The 14874-nt window shown below is 42.4% G+C and overlaps 2 protein-coding genes across 4 annotated transcripts; both read left to right on the top strand.

Annotated features, from left to right (window-relative positions):
• Nucleotides 1–210: 210 nt before the first annotated feature.
• Nucleotides 211–8237, top strand: polr3h (polymerase (RNA) III (DNA directed) polypeptide H). 2 transcript variants are annotated; one of them, XM_003443118.4, is made up of 6 exons: nt 213–511; nt 656–752; nt 3868–3954; nt 4859–4922; nt 5029–5263; nt 7643–8237. In XM_003443118.4, the coding sequence occupies exons 1-6, from the start codon at nt 401–403 to the stop codon at nt 7691–7693; spliced, it is 645 nt and encodes a 214-aa protein (XP_003443166.1). In that variant the 5' UTR covers nt 213–400; the 3' UTR covers nt 7694–8237. The 2 variants fall into 2 exon arrangements, with proteins under 2 accessions (XP_019213736.1, XP_003443166.1); XM_019358191.2 differs by lacking the exon at nt 3868–3954 and having other exon boundaries at nt 211–511.
• A 299-nt stretch (nt 8238–8536) lies between these two features.
• On the top strand, nt 8537–14837 carry csdc2b (cold shock domain containing C2, RNA binding b). 2 transcript variants are annotated; one of them, XM_003443117.5, is made up of 4 exons: nt 8537–8961; nt 10465–10835; nt 11672–11794; nt 13909–14837. In XM_003443117.5, the coding sequence occupies exons 2-4, from the start codon at nt 10654–10656 to the stop codon at nt 14069–14071; spliced, it is 468 nt and encodes a 155-aa protein (XP_003443165.1). In that variant the 5' UTR covers nt 8537–8961; nt 10465–10653; the 3' UTR covers nt 14072–14837. The 2 variants fall into 2 exon arrangements, with proteins under 2 accessions (XP_003443165.1, XP_025762560.1); XM_025906775.1 differs by lacking the exon at nt 8537–8961 and adding an exon at nt 9695–9713.
• The last annotated feature ends 37 nt before the right edge of the window (nt 14838–14874 follow it).

The following is a 14874-nucleotide window of genomic DNA, read 5'->3' on the forward strand; positions in this document are numbered from 1 at the left end:
TTTTTCAAAAGTGAGTAATTAAGAGGCTCTGAATGCACTCAACAGACCAGCTTTTCTGACTTGACTTGACCCTTCTGGACTACACAGCCGGGTGTATGAAGTACCAGAACCTCCAAGCAATTGGCAGTTTCTGGCATGTCGTGGCAGGCCGTGGTACGTTACACTAACGAGTCCATGGTTTGCGGTATTTGTTAGCAATTGCAGCGTTACAGCCACTAGGTGGCACCAGAAACCTGCCGTAGTCGTCTAGAATTGCGACAGCTGTTTTACGGCATGCCGCAAAACAAACAAACAAGAAACGTGGATACTACTTTCTGATCATTACTTAATATTTTTTATTGCTTTTAATATTATAAGAACGTATGGTAATTAGTGGGTAGGTGACCAGTGTCCGGTCATCATGTTCGTGCTGGTGGAAATGGTCGACACGGTGCGGATTCCGCCGTGGAATTTTCACCGGCAACTCAACGAGGCTGTGGCGGAGGAACTGAACAAGAAGCTGGCCAACAAGGTGATGGAGACCGTTCTAGCACACTTAGGATCAATTTTCACCACACAAAACACACTAACAGTTCAGCAGCTAAAATACTGAACATATATTGTCCTTTTAGCAGAAGTTTGTGTGTTAAATTGTGTAGTGCTGTGCTTACAATAGGTGGTCTATAACGTGGGACTCTGCATCTGCTTGTACGACATCACAAAACTCGAGGACTCCTATATATTCCCAGGAGACGGAGCCTCACACACCAAAGGTATGACGATCACCATCAAATAGCTGAGACAGCTTTGGTGTAGTTGAGTTAAAGTTAATACTGCTTGTAATACCTCAGACATTAAAGCAAAACCCTTTTTCTACTGTTAATGCACAAACAAGGCAGATGGTGAGTGGTGACTCCTCCTCCTTATGCTGGGCATACACTGTGCAATTTTTGGCCCATTTTGAGCCGATTTTTTAGTTGTGCGACCGTTTTGGGGATCGGCCCGAGTTTCGCCTTAATCGTGTGTCACGCATCGTGTAGTATACATGGGGTAACGAGAAGCGATTAACACCTCACGACCAGCTCCCGATCATCAATTGTTTGGTCGTAAGAAAATCAAACCTGTTTGAAATCCTGTCGGCCGTCATGAGGGTGTCAACGCAGCCTCCCACACTGCACGCACAAACACAAATGAAAGTGAAAAGACAGAGCAGCACGGCAGTGCAGCGTGTGATCTGGACACAAGCGATGGAGGCACAACATGTAGAACTTTGGCAAGCTCATCTGAGCCTTTTCGATGTGGCCTCACAAAATTGTCACGACCACAACAACCGTGAAAATACAGGGAGTGCAGAATTATTAGGCAAGTTGTATTTTTGAGGAATAATTTTATTATTGAACAACAACCATGTTCTCAATGAACCCAAAAAACTCATTAATATCAAAGCTGAATGTTTTTGGAAGTAGTTTTAGCTATTTTAGGGGGATATCTGTGTGTGCAGGTGACTATTACTGTGCATAATTATTAGGCAACTTAACAAAAAACAAATATATACCCATTTCAATTATTTATTTTTACCAGTGAAACCAATATAACATCTCCACATTCACAAATATACATTTCTGACATTCAAAAACAAAACAAAAACAAATCAGCGACCAATATAGCCACCTTTCTTTGCAAGGACACTCAAAAGCCTGCCATCCATGGATTCTCTCAGTGTTTTGATCTGTTCACCATCAACATTGCGTGCAGCAGCAACCACAGCCTCCCAGACACTGTTCAGAGAGGTGTACTGTTTTCCCCCCTGTTACAACCTCCTCTGCTAGGCATCAGGGGAGGAGTAACATACACACGCCCCCAACACAAAACTGAGTAAAGAAAGGTTTTCATTCCAAACTGTAAACAGAAAACTGACAGGGCTGTTCAACAGACCACTGGGCAAACAATTATTATATAAAGACAAAAAAAGACAAGAGTAAAAGCTAAAGGTTAACTAAGGCAAGCTGGCAACACACAAAATAAAAGCTAAGGGTTAACTAAGGTGAGCCAGCATCACAAAATTCTACTCACAGCCAGCTAGCAGCTCAAAGCTCTACTCTGGCTAAGTTCAAGCATGCACCAAGGTTTGACAAAGTTCAGCAATATGAACAAGTTCAACAAAGATTGAAGAGGGAGGCACGAAGGGCAAACTGCATGTTCAGTCCTAAACAGCAGCCACTGAGTGAAGGACCTCCAGCCTTTTGTAGCCACAGGTGGGTACGATCAGTCACTGATTGCCTCTTGGAGCATCACGGGATCCCCGGGCAGCCAATCATCCGTGTGGTCTGGCACACTTCATTCTGCATAAAAGAGGGTTGGCACGGGTCTCCCAGTAACCAATCACCCACAAGTCATGGCACACATGGATTTGCATGAACACAAAAAGGCAGTCTCACTCCCTCCAAGGCCCAGGGCCATAACACCTCCTTGTAAATCTCACATTTGATGATGGACCACAGGTTCTCAATGGGGTTCAGATCAGGTGAACAAGGAGGCCATGTCATTAGTTTTTCTTCTTTTATACCCTTTCTTGCCAGCCACGCTGTGGAGTACTTGGACGCGTGTGATGGAGCATTGTCCTGCATGAAAATCATGTTTTTCTTGAAGGATGCAGACTTCTTCCTGTACCACTGCTTGAAGAAGGTGTCTTCCAGAAACTGGCAGTAGGACTGGGAGTTGAGCTTGACTCCATCCTCAACTCGAAAAGGCCCCACAAGCTCATCTTTGATGATACCAGCCCAAACCAGTACTCCACCTCCACCTTGCTGGCATCTGAGTCAGACTGGAGCTCTCTGCCCTTTACCAATCCAGCCACGGGCCCATCCATCTGGCCCATCAAGACTCACTCTCATTTCATCAGTCCATAAAACCTTAGAAAAATCAGTCTTGAGATATTTCTTGGCCCAGTCTTGACGTTTCAGCTTGTGTGTCTTGTTCAGTGGTGGTCGTCTTTCAGCCTTTCTTACCTTGGCCATGTCTCTGAGTATTGCACACCTTGTGCTTTTGGGCACTCCAGTGATGTTGCAGCTCTGAAATATGGCCAAACTGGTGGCAAGTGGCATCTTGGCAGCTGCACGCTTGACTTTTGTCAGTTCATGGGCAGTTATTTTGCGCCTTGGTTTTTCCACACGCTTCTTGCGACCCTGTTGACTATTTTGAATGAAACGCTTGATTGTTCGATGATCACGCTTCAGAAGCGTTGCAATTTTAAGACTGCTGCATCCCTCTGCAAGATATCTCACTATTTTTGACTTTTCTGAGCCTGTCAAGTCCTTCTTTTGACCCATTTTGCCAAAGGAAAGGAAGTTGCCTAATAATTATGCACACCTGATATAGGGTGTTGATGTCATTAGACCACACCCCTTCTCATTACAGAGATGCACATCACCTAATATGCTTAATTGGTAGTAGGCTTTCGAGCCTATACAGCTTGGAGTAAGACAACATGCATGAAGAGGATGATGTGGACAAAATACTCATTTGCCTAATAATTCTGCACTCCCTGTAGTTGGATGGACATTGCTGCTCAATCACAGCTGCCTGGTCAATGTTTTTCATTAGCAATTTAGCAAAGTTGATGGTGGTGGTGTGTGTGTGTGTCTGTGTGAGTGAAAGACAGAGAGCGAGAGACAGATTTTGTGTTATAACCTTCGTGTTAGGGATGCACAGTGTGAGCACTCAGGTTGCATCAGAGCATCGGCCGTATAGTGTGAGACCCTGCATCGTGACCTACGAACTTCTAACCCCTGGGAGTCAATCGGACAGTTTGAGCAGGAGCTGAATAACGTGACTGAAAAAAATCGCACAGTGTATGCCCAGCTTTACCTTCTCTGGTCTTTGTGTCAGTTCATTTCAGATATGTTGTTTTTCACCCTTTCCTTGATGAGATCCTCATCGGCAAGATCAAGTACTGCAGTCAGGAGGGAGTTTACGGTAATTTCTGACATTTTAACACATGTTTCCGCACGTTTATTCTCCACACCCTCAGAGGAAGGTTAGGGCTGCAACAAACAAGCTCAGACATTCTCCTTGCTGACTGATATTAGCCTCGAAACCAACCATCAAAATTTCCCAGAGTTCAGGGTGACATCTTTAGATGTGTTTTTTTAACCAGTATTTAAGATATTTACTGTGCAGTAATGCAGAGAATGTCTACAAATCAACATTTTGGAAACTTTTGCGTAAAAAATATAAATGACCTGACAGTGCCAGAAGGTGCCACCCTCATGTATGGTTCATTGGTACCCTCCAAATAACTTCCCATTATGATTAAGACAGTATGGAAGGCACAGCAGGAACCTACAAAATGTCAAAGTCTGTATCAAAAAAATCGGGAGAATACAAAATCAGTCCCACCACATCATTCAAAATCATGGATGATCTCATCTACCGTGTTGTCAGACTTACCGCACAACACCCTATTTCAAGTGTACATACCAAACAGCTTTCAGTTGCTGTTACTGGAGCGTTACCACCATGATCACTGGATTTTTTTTGGCTTTAAATATTGGAACAATTAGCACTGTGTTGTGAATGTTAGTAAATCAGTTTGGACGCTTGATTTAAATATTCTCCTCCCTATTTTTGTGCCTTTGGAAAGAAACTCCCAGAAGTGCATATGCAAGCGGGTCGGTTGCACTTTAGTTCTCACTTCATCTTATGTGCAATCTTCTCACTGCGCAGTCTTACATATTATATATTAAAATATTTTCTACAAGGTATTTAAAGCTGATCGTAGATCTTGAAGCTTTTCTTTAAAGTCTGCTTAAGAAACTTCCTGTGTCCCTGCAGCAGACAATATAAAAGTACCTTTCTAAACCACTTCTCTGCTTCACAGTGACCATGGGCTTCTTTGATGACATCCTCATTCCACCAGAGTCACTTCAGCAGCCTGCAAAATTGTATCCTGACATATGTTTCTGTGAATTACATAAAGTGCAGTTTTGTTTCCAAATATCTGTTATTGTAATCAAACTGATGTTTAGGCTTCCTTAGTTGCCACTTCAGTGATGAAGCCGAGCAAGTTTGGCTTTGGGAGTATGAGACAGATGAGGGTGCCCATGACCTCTACATGGACCAAGGAGAGGAGATCCGTTTCAGGGTGACAGATGAAGTATTTGTGGATACGTCACCAACAGGCCCAGCCACTGCTGCCTCTGATACGGCGGCACAACCGGGACAGTCAACGGCACCACCAAAAGAAGACGGCGGGGAGAAGAAAGAGGCACCGTATACGCTGATTGTAAGAAAATACAAATTTTTTATCCTTTTCAATAAACATCATTAACTGTGGGTTTTAAATCAAAAGTCAAGATGTGACTGAAATGCAGACTTTCAGCTTTTAATTCAAAGTGTTTCACAAAAAAATTGTATTCGCTGAGAACAGCGGTAACTGTATTCTGTTACAGTTACCGTTTAAAAAGGTGGTATTCAGAATACAGTTACTTTGTTGAAATAAAGGGATTACACGGCCTTTCATATGTTAGGCTATGCCCTCTCTGTTTTTGGTAATTCCATGCAGGTGGAAACCCAAACAAAACACGCATTAAGAGGCTCTAATGCCTGGGTCTCAATCTCGCGGCCCATGTCACCTCTACTTTCGGCCCGCATAATGAAGTGATGAAATATTTTTAAAAATTATTGTTCAAAAAGTTATTTAATATGAAGGCAATAGGCAGAGTGTTACAGGCATAGCCCTAAATAATGTAGCCTCATGGGCAGTGTGTAGCCCAGTTGTAAGTAAGCTATTAAGACTCGACTGTACACCGTGTTCGTGTTTTTCTCCCAAACAATAAGTTCCGTTGGAGCAGCCTTTCAACGCCTCTCTCTGTCTCTCACTAGCAAAGTTGACCCAGACAACAAAGTAAAGCTAGTTGTCGGCTACGAGCCCGACATGAACCCGACATATTAGCCAGAGGTCCCTTTACTACGGTTCGGACCCGTGGACCTGTTTTATATTCGCGCAGAATAGTTTTCTATACGAGATCACTGCAAAAAGTGCAGCCTTACCTAATGTCAACCTACTGTTAATCATTTTATATTAAGATTTAAAAATCTAGTTGGTGTTGGTATGGCAAATAACCTTCAGCAATAGTAATAAATCACACAGCAATAGTACATTCATGTAGTTGTAAAAAGCTTGATAATATATTAAGTAATCCAAAGTATTCAGAATACGATACTCTCATTGAGTAACGTAACGGAATACGTTACAAAATACATTTTGGGGCATGTATTCTGTAATCTGTAGTGGAATACATTTTAAAAGTAACCTTCCCAACACTGGTAACACTTAATGCAATGCTTTTCTTTAACCCCTTGAATGAAAGCTCGCATTATGACTGATCGATATAAAATCCACTACAGTGATGTAGAGGGGCAAAAACTACAAAAAAAGTGCCCAACAAATTACGGCGCTAACAGTAACCGTGTGGTAATTAAGGCGCTGCCTTCATCTGTATGGCTGAAGGAGTCAGCCAGGTTTTTCTTATCAAACTGTCTGTAAATGGACACAAGAAAGTTTTTTAAAACCATCCTTTTCATTGCTCTAGTTGACCGCTGACAGTGAAAGAAGTAATTAGCACTGTGTAACTAAAGTGATCAAGACTTTTGCATCCCTCTGTGTTAAAATGGTCAGTGTCACAAGCTAAGAAAAAAAACCAAGAAGGGTCTTAAAGGGCAACAGCAGTTTTGTTCTCTAGCTTTTCTGGGGGGAGCGCCTTTGGAGGTAGACCTCATTTCTTATGGACATGCTGTTCGGTCTCATGAAAATGATGCTGGGAGCTTGGACATCTAGAGACTGCTTTGTTCAGATAGCAAGCTAAAACACTTGATTAAAGTAGATATTTCCTATTAACTCCTGACAGGCGTGCTGTTTGGAGTGCAGTAGAAGACCATAAACTTTGCTATCTTTATCTAACCTGACTGATACAGGACATTTACATTAGCATTACAGGTGCAGCTGTATCGACACGTGGTGTACAAAGAAGTAAGAGGAAGGTGCAGCACTGACGCGGGACAAATATCATTACATGCACGTCTAGAAATGGATCACTATTAAAATGTTATGCGTGTGCATGTTAAAAAAATCTGTCAAGCTCTAATCAGTTTTGTCTCTCTATTTCCTCATGCATACAAAATTAGGTACATGCTTATTTATAGATAACTTTTTAAATGCTGGATTGCAAAATAATGTCAAACTTGTGGCAGTGGAGGTTTAGCTTTTTGGAAGCCTTTTTTTCTGCTGTTTATTTGCTTTGTTCAGACCCAGAGATCATTTGGAATCTTAATTGATGCTTAAAACTGAAGAAAATTGATGGAAAATTTATATTGAACAAGACCTGTAAGCAGAATAGATAATGTAAGTGGGATCTGTAAAATCAGAATTCTTCCATAGTGACAAGTAGCTTTTTTTCAGCTCTTGAGCTTTATGTAAAAGCATCGTAGCCAGCACTGATTTTTTTTGTGTCCACTACGGCAAGAATTTGAGAATGATGTGACCGGTTCGTATACGTTTTCCTGAAACAAGAGACCTAGACAGCCTTGTGGATGTGCAGTGGCTTGAACTCTTCTAAAAGTGAAGCGTCACACCCATCCTGACCTTTTCCATTTTTTGTTTCAGGGCACCATCTGTGAGCCGGGGCTCGGGCTGCTGTCATGGTGGAACAGCTAGCGCTGAGTCTTTAGCGCTAGCTGTTCAAACATCATAGCTGATCCAAGGGACGAGGGACCCTCGGCAAAGGTTGCTGAACCCCACTGTTTTGGTGCCTGTTTCCACCCATGTGGTGTCCGTGTGATGGAGAACCAGTTCTTCCTTGCTGCCTTTTGAGCAGCAGCCCACATTTATGGGGTTTCAGAACAGATCCTTTCTGTGTCACATGCAGACGTGGGGTAATATAAAAGGGACGATCATCCTGAACCGAGACAGTTTGTATGGAAGTACTGACTTTATGCAAGAATATAATTTACCATTTAATGTAATTAAGTTAACATCTTTCAGGCAGGTGGGGGAAATAAGTGTGACCCTTCTGTATATATAAACTGCATCCAGCGGCAAAATCAACAAGTATATTTCACCAGCATTGCATGTTGTAAATGATGTTATTTTTATTTGACATACCTCCACCTCCAGGATCTGCTGCACACATCCTCAGTGTGTGCCACACCCACCCCTTCCTGGTTTTTTTTTTCCACAATAAAAGTCAATATGAGAGCAAGCTGCTCTGTGAATTTTTCATTCTGTGTGATTATAGAAAGTATATCAGAACGGATTAGTGAGCAGCCTTTAAATCCTTCAGTGTAATGGGCAGCGAAGGACACAGTCAGATCTGCCCTCTGCACACTTAATGTCAGTCTACACCCACACACATATGTGTATATTGTGCAATCAGTGGGCTGTTTCATGTGACAACTGCATGGACAGTTGATGTTGTGAAACAAGGACAGTCTGCGCTGGAAAGGGAGCAGCAGAAATGTTACATATGAACTAAGGCACCATTTGAATAAGTAGCGTTATGTAGGGTACTAAATAATGCGAACACGAGCTCATCTTTGCATTCTGACTCTGTCAGCAGTCATCAATATAAATCTTTAAATGCAAAGCCGTCATTAGCAGGGTAGCTGGACAGCGCATAAATGACATGCACGGTGAAACCAGCCTTCACCACACGAGGCTGGCATGGAAGTCAAGGAATGAGGGAAGTCATTTTCTCTCTCACACAAACAGAGTCGCATCACGGCATCGGAATCTCCGCCAGCTGCGCAGACTCACCAGCAACCCCCCCTCACTCCCCCCGCCTCTCTCTCCGTCACATCAGGGTTTTCCGTCGATCTGCGCGGATTTGGCTTATTTATTTAATTACTCGTTATATAATACGCACTGACTTAAAACACACGCACTCACTCTCTGACCGTCCTCAACCTACTAACGGAACAGATGCAGTAAGTATCATTTCTGGGAATGCATACGTGTGTAAGTGCCAGCAGAGAGGGTGTGTGTGTCAGTGTGTCTTTGTGCTTGGATCGGGACGTACTGTGTTCTTTGCACGCCTGAGTGACAGTCAGAGCTGGATCAGAAAAAGACAGGCTTGATATGTGTTTCCCTGATTGTGTGGAGGATCGGTCGCCTTCCGTCGTCTCTCTGACTGTTGACGAAGCCACTTTTCACCCTGCTTTTGTTCCAACTTACACAGAGCGCTTTATCCGCTTATTTTTCGCAGAAATTGCACACTTGAAAGTGTGAGTCGAGGAGAATGTTTCTTTATGCTATGAAAAACGAAAACAAAGGAGACAGTTTATCCGGTTGTAAAGTGTATAATAGTGGATTCTCTGAGGACAGACTCCACAATCAGTCAGGCCTTTCCATCTAAATTCTTTTTGCTTGATTCGTTTTGTCATTCAGATGTTCTCCAGCTGTTGCATGTGCGTAAAAGTGAAAACTGTCGCTTCATTTCTTTTTTTCCCTCTGTGATAAACACCTTAAAAGTCACCTATCATTAACGCAGAGGGCTGCTTTTCTTTAAATTTCATTTCATTTATTTCTTTATTTGCATGCAGACATATCAGGTGCTGGTATAAGTGGGCCTTCTTTTATGTTAGTCCTCTGGGATTACACTGACGTCACGAACGCGCCACTCTCCTCGGTCTTCTGCAGCTGTTTTGACGTCACGTAGCGTGCCTGCATCATCAGATGAGTGGGCGTAAAGAAAAATACACCCTACACACACACACACACACGCACGCACGCGCGCGCGCACGCTATATCCTACCCAGCTTATATGAAATATAGGCTATGATGTTAGTTTTCAGGACCATGTTATTAGTTTTAATTGAGTAAGATAGACAGCTGCTTTTGCAGCTGATACTGGTACACTGATACAATGATTGGAAGTGGAATTCAGGTACCTGTAATTTGAATAAAATCGAAGGTTCCAAAGAGGTAATCCCAAAATGAGTTTATGCACTTATCCAAACACAGAAACAGCTATATAATGCTTTTAGTGACTCGTCTTAACCTGAAAGGAAGAACTGAGCTTTAACTGTGTCATCATGTGCCACGTCCTATACATCTGGGCTATAGGACCTCTGCTAAGGATTTAAAAATGTGAGATGTTGGCATCCAGTTGCATTGCTCATCTTATTAATCTGTCAATGACAAATTTCCCTGCTTTGTGAATCATTATGCGCATGGAGGGCTGCAGATTTATAGTGTATGTATTATTAATTAATGCGATTTACACTAATCGCTTGCACAATAATTCTTCTTCTTCAGCAAACTTCATCTATCTATCTATGAAGACATACATTTGGATCTAGTTCTTTGAATTGTTTGTGGTTTTTGGCTTCAACAATCATTTCGTTGTCTGGATGCTCCACCCTGCCATCAGGCCAAATATGACAGCTCCTTGATCTCCCTGGTCTCTCTTGCTCTCTGTTTCCTCACAGCTAGTCCTCTTAACAGACCCGAGGCAACAACGCTGACCTGAATTTCCCCCAGACCTGTTTCCCAAACTGAGGCGGTCCACTCTGAGCATACGGGCTAACAGATACACAGGAAGACAGACAGCAGTGTCAGCAGCTACATCTACAACATCCCCCCACCCCTAAATCGTCCTCTTCTTTATCACGTCTGACATGGCGGACCCCAGTCTCACATCGCCCTCTGGGACCCCTCTGCGCTCCCCCAGCAGCTCTGTCACCCTGTCCTTCCCCTTCTTGAGCGAGAGGAGCCGGGTGTGGGAGGAAGGAAGGGAGCAGCCCCTGCCACGAGAACTGCCCAGCCCACTGCCGACCAAACGCACCCGCACATACTCTGCGTATGTATCATTAGATTATTTACAAAGCAGTGAGAGATGAAAAGTTTTCATGGACTTGCAGCTTACTTCAATGTTTCCATCTCTTACTTAAAGAAAAATGCTTGTCTTACATTTAAGAGAATAATGTTTAGGTTAAGCATCAAGTTTAGTGTTAAGTGTATGATACAAACACTTGATCTTTTTGGTGTAATAGATTTTTCGAAAGGTCATAAATAAGTTAATTGATGGTTAAGCTGCTTGTTGGTGAAGTTTTAGATAGAAAACACATGATAAAGTGATAAAACATAACTCTCTGGTAATTAAAGGTATATAAAATAGTTTAATGTAGTTCCACCTACACTCGATACAGCAGCAACATTAATCTATCAGATCCAACACTGACCGACAGATTACCACAGGTTGCTGAGTACTTTTACCTGCTACAGAGTAATTTTAAATTGTAGTATTGTTACTCAGAATGTTTGATTAGCTCTATATCGGCAGTGTCAAGGACTGACACATCGTGGAACGATTGTGCGTCAGCAGATTGGTGCTCTCGTCTCTGCTGTCGTTGCGCTGTGACGTTGTGAGGCAGTGTGTGTGGGAGCAGATTTCATCAGCACTTCATCTGCTTTTCTCACCTCCTTGTTAAATGCTTCTCTCTGTTATCCCACGCCTCCATGTGTCAGGCTGAAAGATTGTGACCCATAAAATGTATCACATAAGCATTGTTCCAAACTGCTTTTTGTCCTGTTTGTTTACTCTCCGCTGGAGGAATAGAACAGCGTTTGGACTATAAAAAGCCTATTTTATTGTTGATGTAAGCGATTTCATTGCCTTCCTCTTTCTGTCCACAGCACTGTGCGCGCTCACTCAGGTCCAGTTTTTAAAGGAGTATGTAAGAACTTCTCCAGGTCACAAGGTCACGGTTTCATCCAGCCTTCCCACGGCGGTGAAGACATCTTTGTTCACATCTCAGAGTGAGTGGAAATAAAGCTGAACGCACAGCAGACTAATATGTTGTCTTAGCTGAATATAAAATAGCAGATCTGCAGTGTCAACTGCACAGGAAGGAGAGGAAGGACTGAGCAAACATCTCTGTGCTTATTTTCAAATCAAAAGCATTTTTCTCTCTCACTTTATTACTTCTCTTAGGACTCTGAATCCAGGAAAAGCTCATCTGTAGTGATTTTTTTAAATTATTTTTTGACAAGCAATGCAGCAAATGCTAGTACAGACTCTTCAAACGCCAATGTGTGGAGTTGAGCAAAGTGATTATGCAGGATGATCCTGTTATCCTGGAGCTGTCTCCCAATTTTCTAAAAGGGAAAGGGAACAATTCCTCTAAAGAGAGCAGTCTTACATTTTGGAGGGGAATGAGATGCTGAGATGAGGCGTTTTACTACTCTCATGTCTGTTTGTGAGAGTGAAAGGAGGAGGCATGTAGCTTTCTCTGACAGTACACATAAATGTAAAAACAACAGCCACTGTTTTAAATCTGTTTTAGTTCATTGGTAGGGTTCAGAGGAGACGAGAGGTCGATGTTACGGCTCTGAATGGAGGGAGAAAAGCTGTTTTCTCTTTCTCTCTGTGCTCTAGCACCACACTTTAATGATTGGCATGTCATTGTGTGAAATAAGTCTTTGATACACTACAAACCTGCAAGAACTCTGGCTCTCACAGATTGGCTGTGTACCCATGTGGCACAGAGCTTACAATCAATCAGTTACAGATGTTTATGATCCAAACTCATGTACATGCAGCACATCTGTTGACAGTTTCTCTCATTCCAACCTCTCCACCATGATACTCAAAACCAAAGGCCCACCGAGGGACATCAGGGACAAGACTGTAGACCTGCAAAAGACTGGAATAGACTACAAGATCTTGGTCAGAAGGAGACACCTGTCTACATGATTACTGGGAAATGGAAGAAATATAATATCAGTCGCCCTCGGTCTAGAGCTTCATGCAAGATCTTGCCTCACCGGGTGAGGATGATCATGAGAAAGATGGTGGATCAGCCAAAAACTACATGGGAGGAGCTTTTTAATGATCTAATGGCAGCTTGGACCACAGTAACCAAGAACACGCTGTAATGGACTGAAATCTTGCAAGTCCCTCTGCTCAAGAAGGCACATGTACCAGCCCATCTTAAGTTTTCCAATGAACACCTAAATAACTCAGAGAAGGATTAGGAGAAAGGATTATGGTTAGGTGAAACCAAAATCTAGCTCCATGATGGGTCAAGTTTTGGACCCATGGTGGGTCTCGAACTTGACCCGCATGGACAAAGAGAAATACTGAGTAAGTCAAAGAACACTATCCCCAAACCCAAGCACAAAGGTGGAGACATTATGCTTTCAGGCTATTTTTCTGCTAAGGGTACAGGACAGGTTCAGTTCGTTGAGGAACTAATAGATGTGGCAATGTACTGCAAAATCTTGGACGAGATCCTCGCTCCCCCAGGCAGAACACTGATGGGTCATGATGGGTCTTCTAACATGACACTGACCCAAAACATACCAACAAAGGAGAGACTAAAGAAGAAGCACATTAAGGTCATGGAGTGGCCAAACTAGTCTCCAGACTTCAGTCTTATAGAAAATCTGTGGAGGGAGCTGGTGCTTCGAGTTGCCAAGCAACAGCAAAGAAACCTAAAAGATTTAGAGTTTCTGTAAAGAGTAACATAAGAGTAGTAGTAGTAAAGAGAAGTAACAAATCCCTCATGAGATGTGTGCAAACCTGGTGACTGACTACAATAAACGTCCTACCGCTGTGCTAGCCAACAAAGATTTCCCCACCATGTGCTGGGTCATGTGTTGCTCGAGAATCAAATACTCATTTAACTCAATGACATGCAAATCATATGATAACTTTTATGTAATCTGTTCTTTTTTTCTGGATTACTTTTGTTGATTCATTTTTCATTAAAATGAAACTACCATATAAATTAGAGGCTTTGTTTCTTTTGTGGATCAAATAATTATTTCCCTCACTCTGTGTTCCTGTCAGCTTTTATCCTCATTGCATTGAGAGCGCAAAGCAAAACGCTCTAATTCTGCTTCATTGTCCTGAATTTTCTGTGTTTCAGCATCGAGGGGGAATACGTCCCAGTCGAGGGAGATGAAGTCACATACAAAGTATGCCGGGTCCCGCCCAAAAACCTGAAGGTGCAGGCGGTGGAGGTGAAGATCATACATCTCAAGCCAGGAACGAAACATGAGACCTGGTCTGGGCAGATCATCAGCTCGTAGGGAGAGAGCTGTGGGCCTGGTGGGCTGCACTGGACTGGATTTGGTGTGCGTTGAAAGCGGTGCTCTGGGACTGACACTTTTTTTTAAAGGTTTTCCTTTCACAGAAAACGTGCCCGGTGTTACAAAGAGTCCATAATGAAGTTGTTGTTGTGTCCACCCTACAGAGCTGACATATCCTGTTTAAAAGTGTCCACTGCTCTCATGAATTTTGTTTGGGATTGTAAACTGACCTGTGAGAGCTTTGAAAGGATGGGTCTGTAAAGGATGAAAAAACAGAAAAAACATCATGCACCTCTGTTATATTGTTCTGAAAATTGACATAAGTGAGGAGTAAACTGAGGAGAGAAAGTTGAACAACAGGCTGGATTCGGTTTTACTTCCCGTCATAGCAGCTCACCAAAGTTTCAGGGATCACATGTCTGGCACTTATCACAACATACTCATATGTCCAACTTTGAACAGATGAGTAGGAACTTTATATTCAATGTGTTAAAATATTAAAAAAAATATTAAGAGTATTAAGTCTGAAAAGATCTGAAGTACTCTGTTTCTGAGACAAAGAAGTTAAAACTGGTTTAGTATTAAAAACCCACAAAAACTAAATCCTTACAAATCTTACAATAACTACTTCCATATTTGCACCCTTGACAGGACCTCCTTTTTGTTTCAGATCACCATTTTAAGACACACAACTGAGAGGGAAATGTTCTTCTGTGTTATTGTCAATGTTAGAGTAAACTTTAAAATGTTGTCTGTTGTGATGGGAGACCGAGGCAGACAAGATCAAACAGTAACATTTCAAA

The sequence above is a fragment of the Oreochromis niloticus genome, linkage group LG4 (assembly GCF_001858045.2).
Source record: "Oreochromis niloticus isolate F11D_XX linkage group LG4, O_niloticus_UMD_NMBU, whole genome shotgun sequence".
Classification (NCBI taxonomy): Eukaryota; Metazoa; Chordata; class Actinopteri; order Cichliformes; family Cichlidae; genus Oreochromis; species Oreochromis niloticus.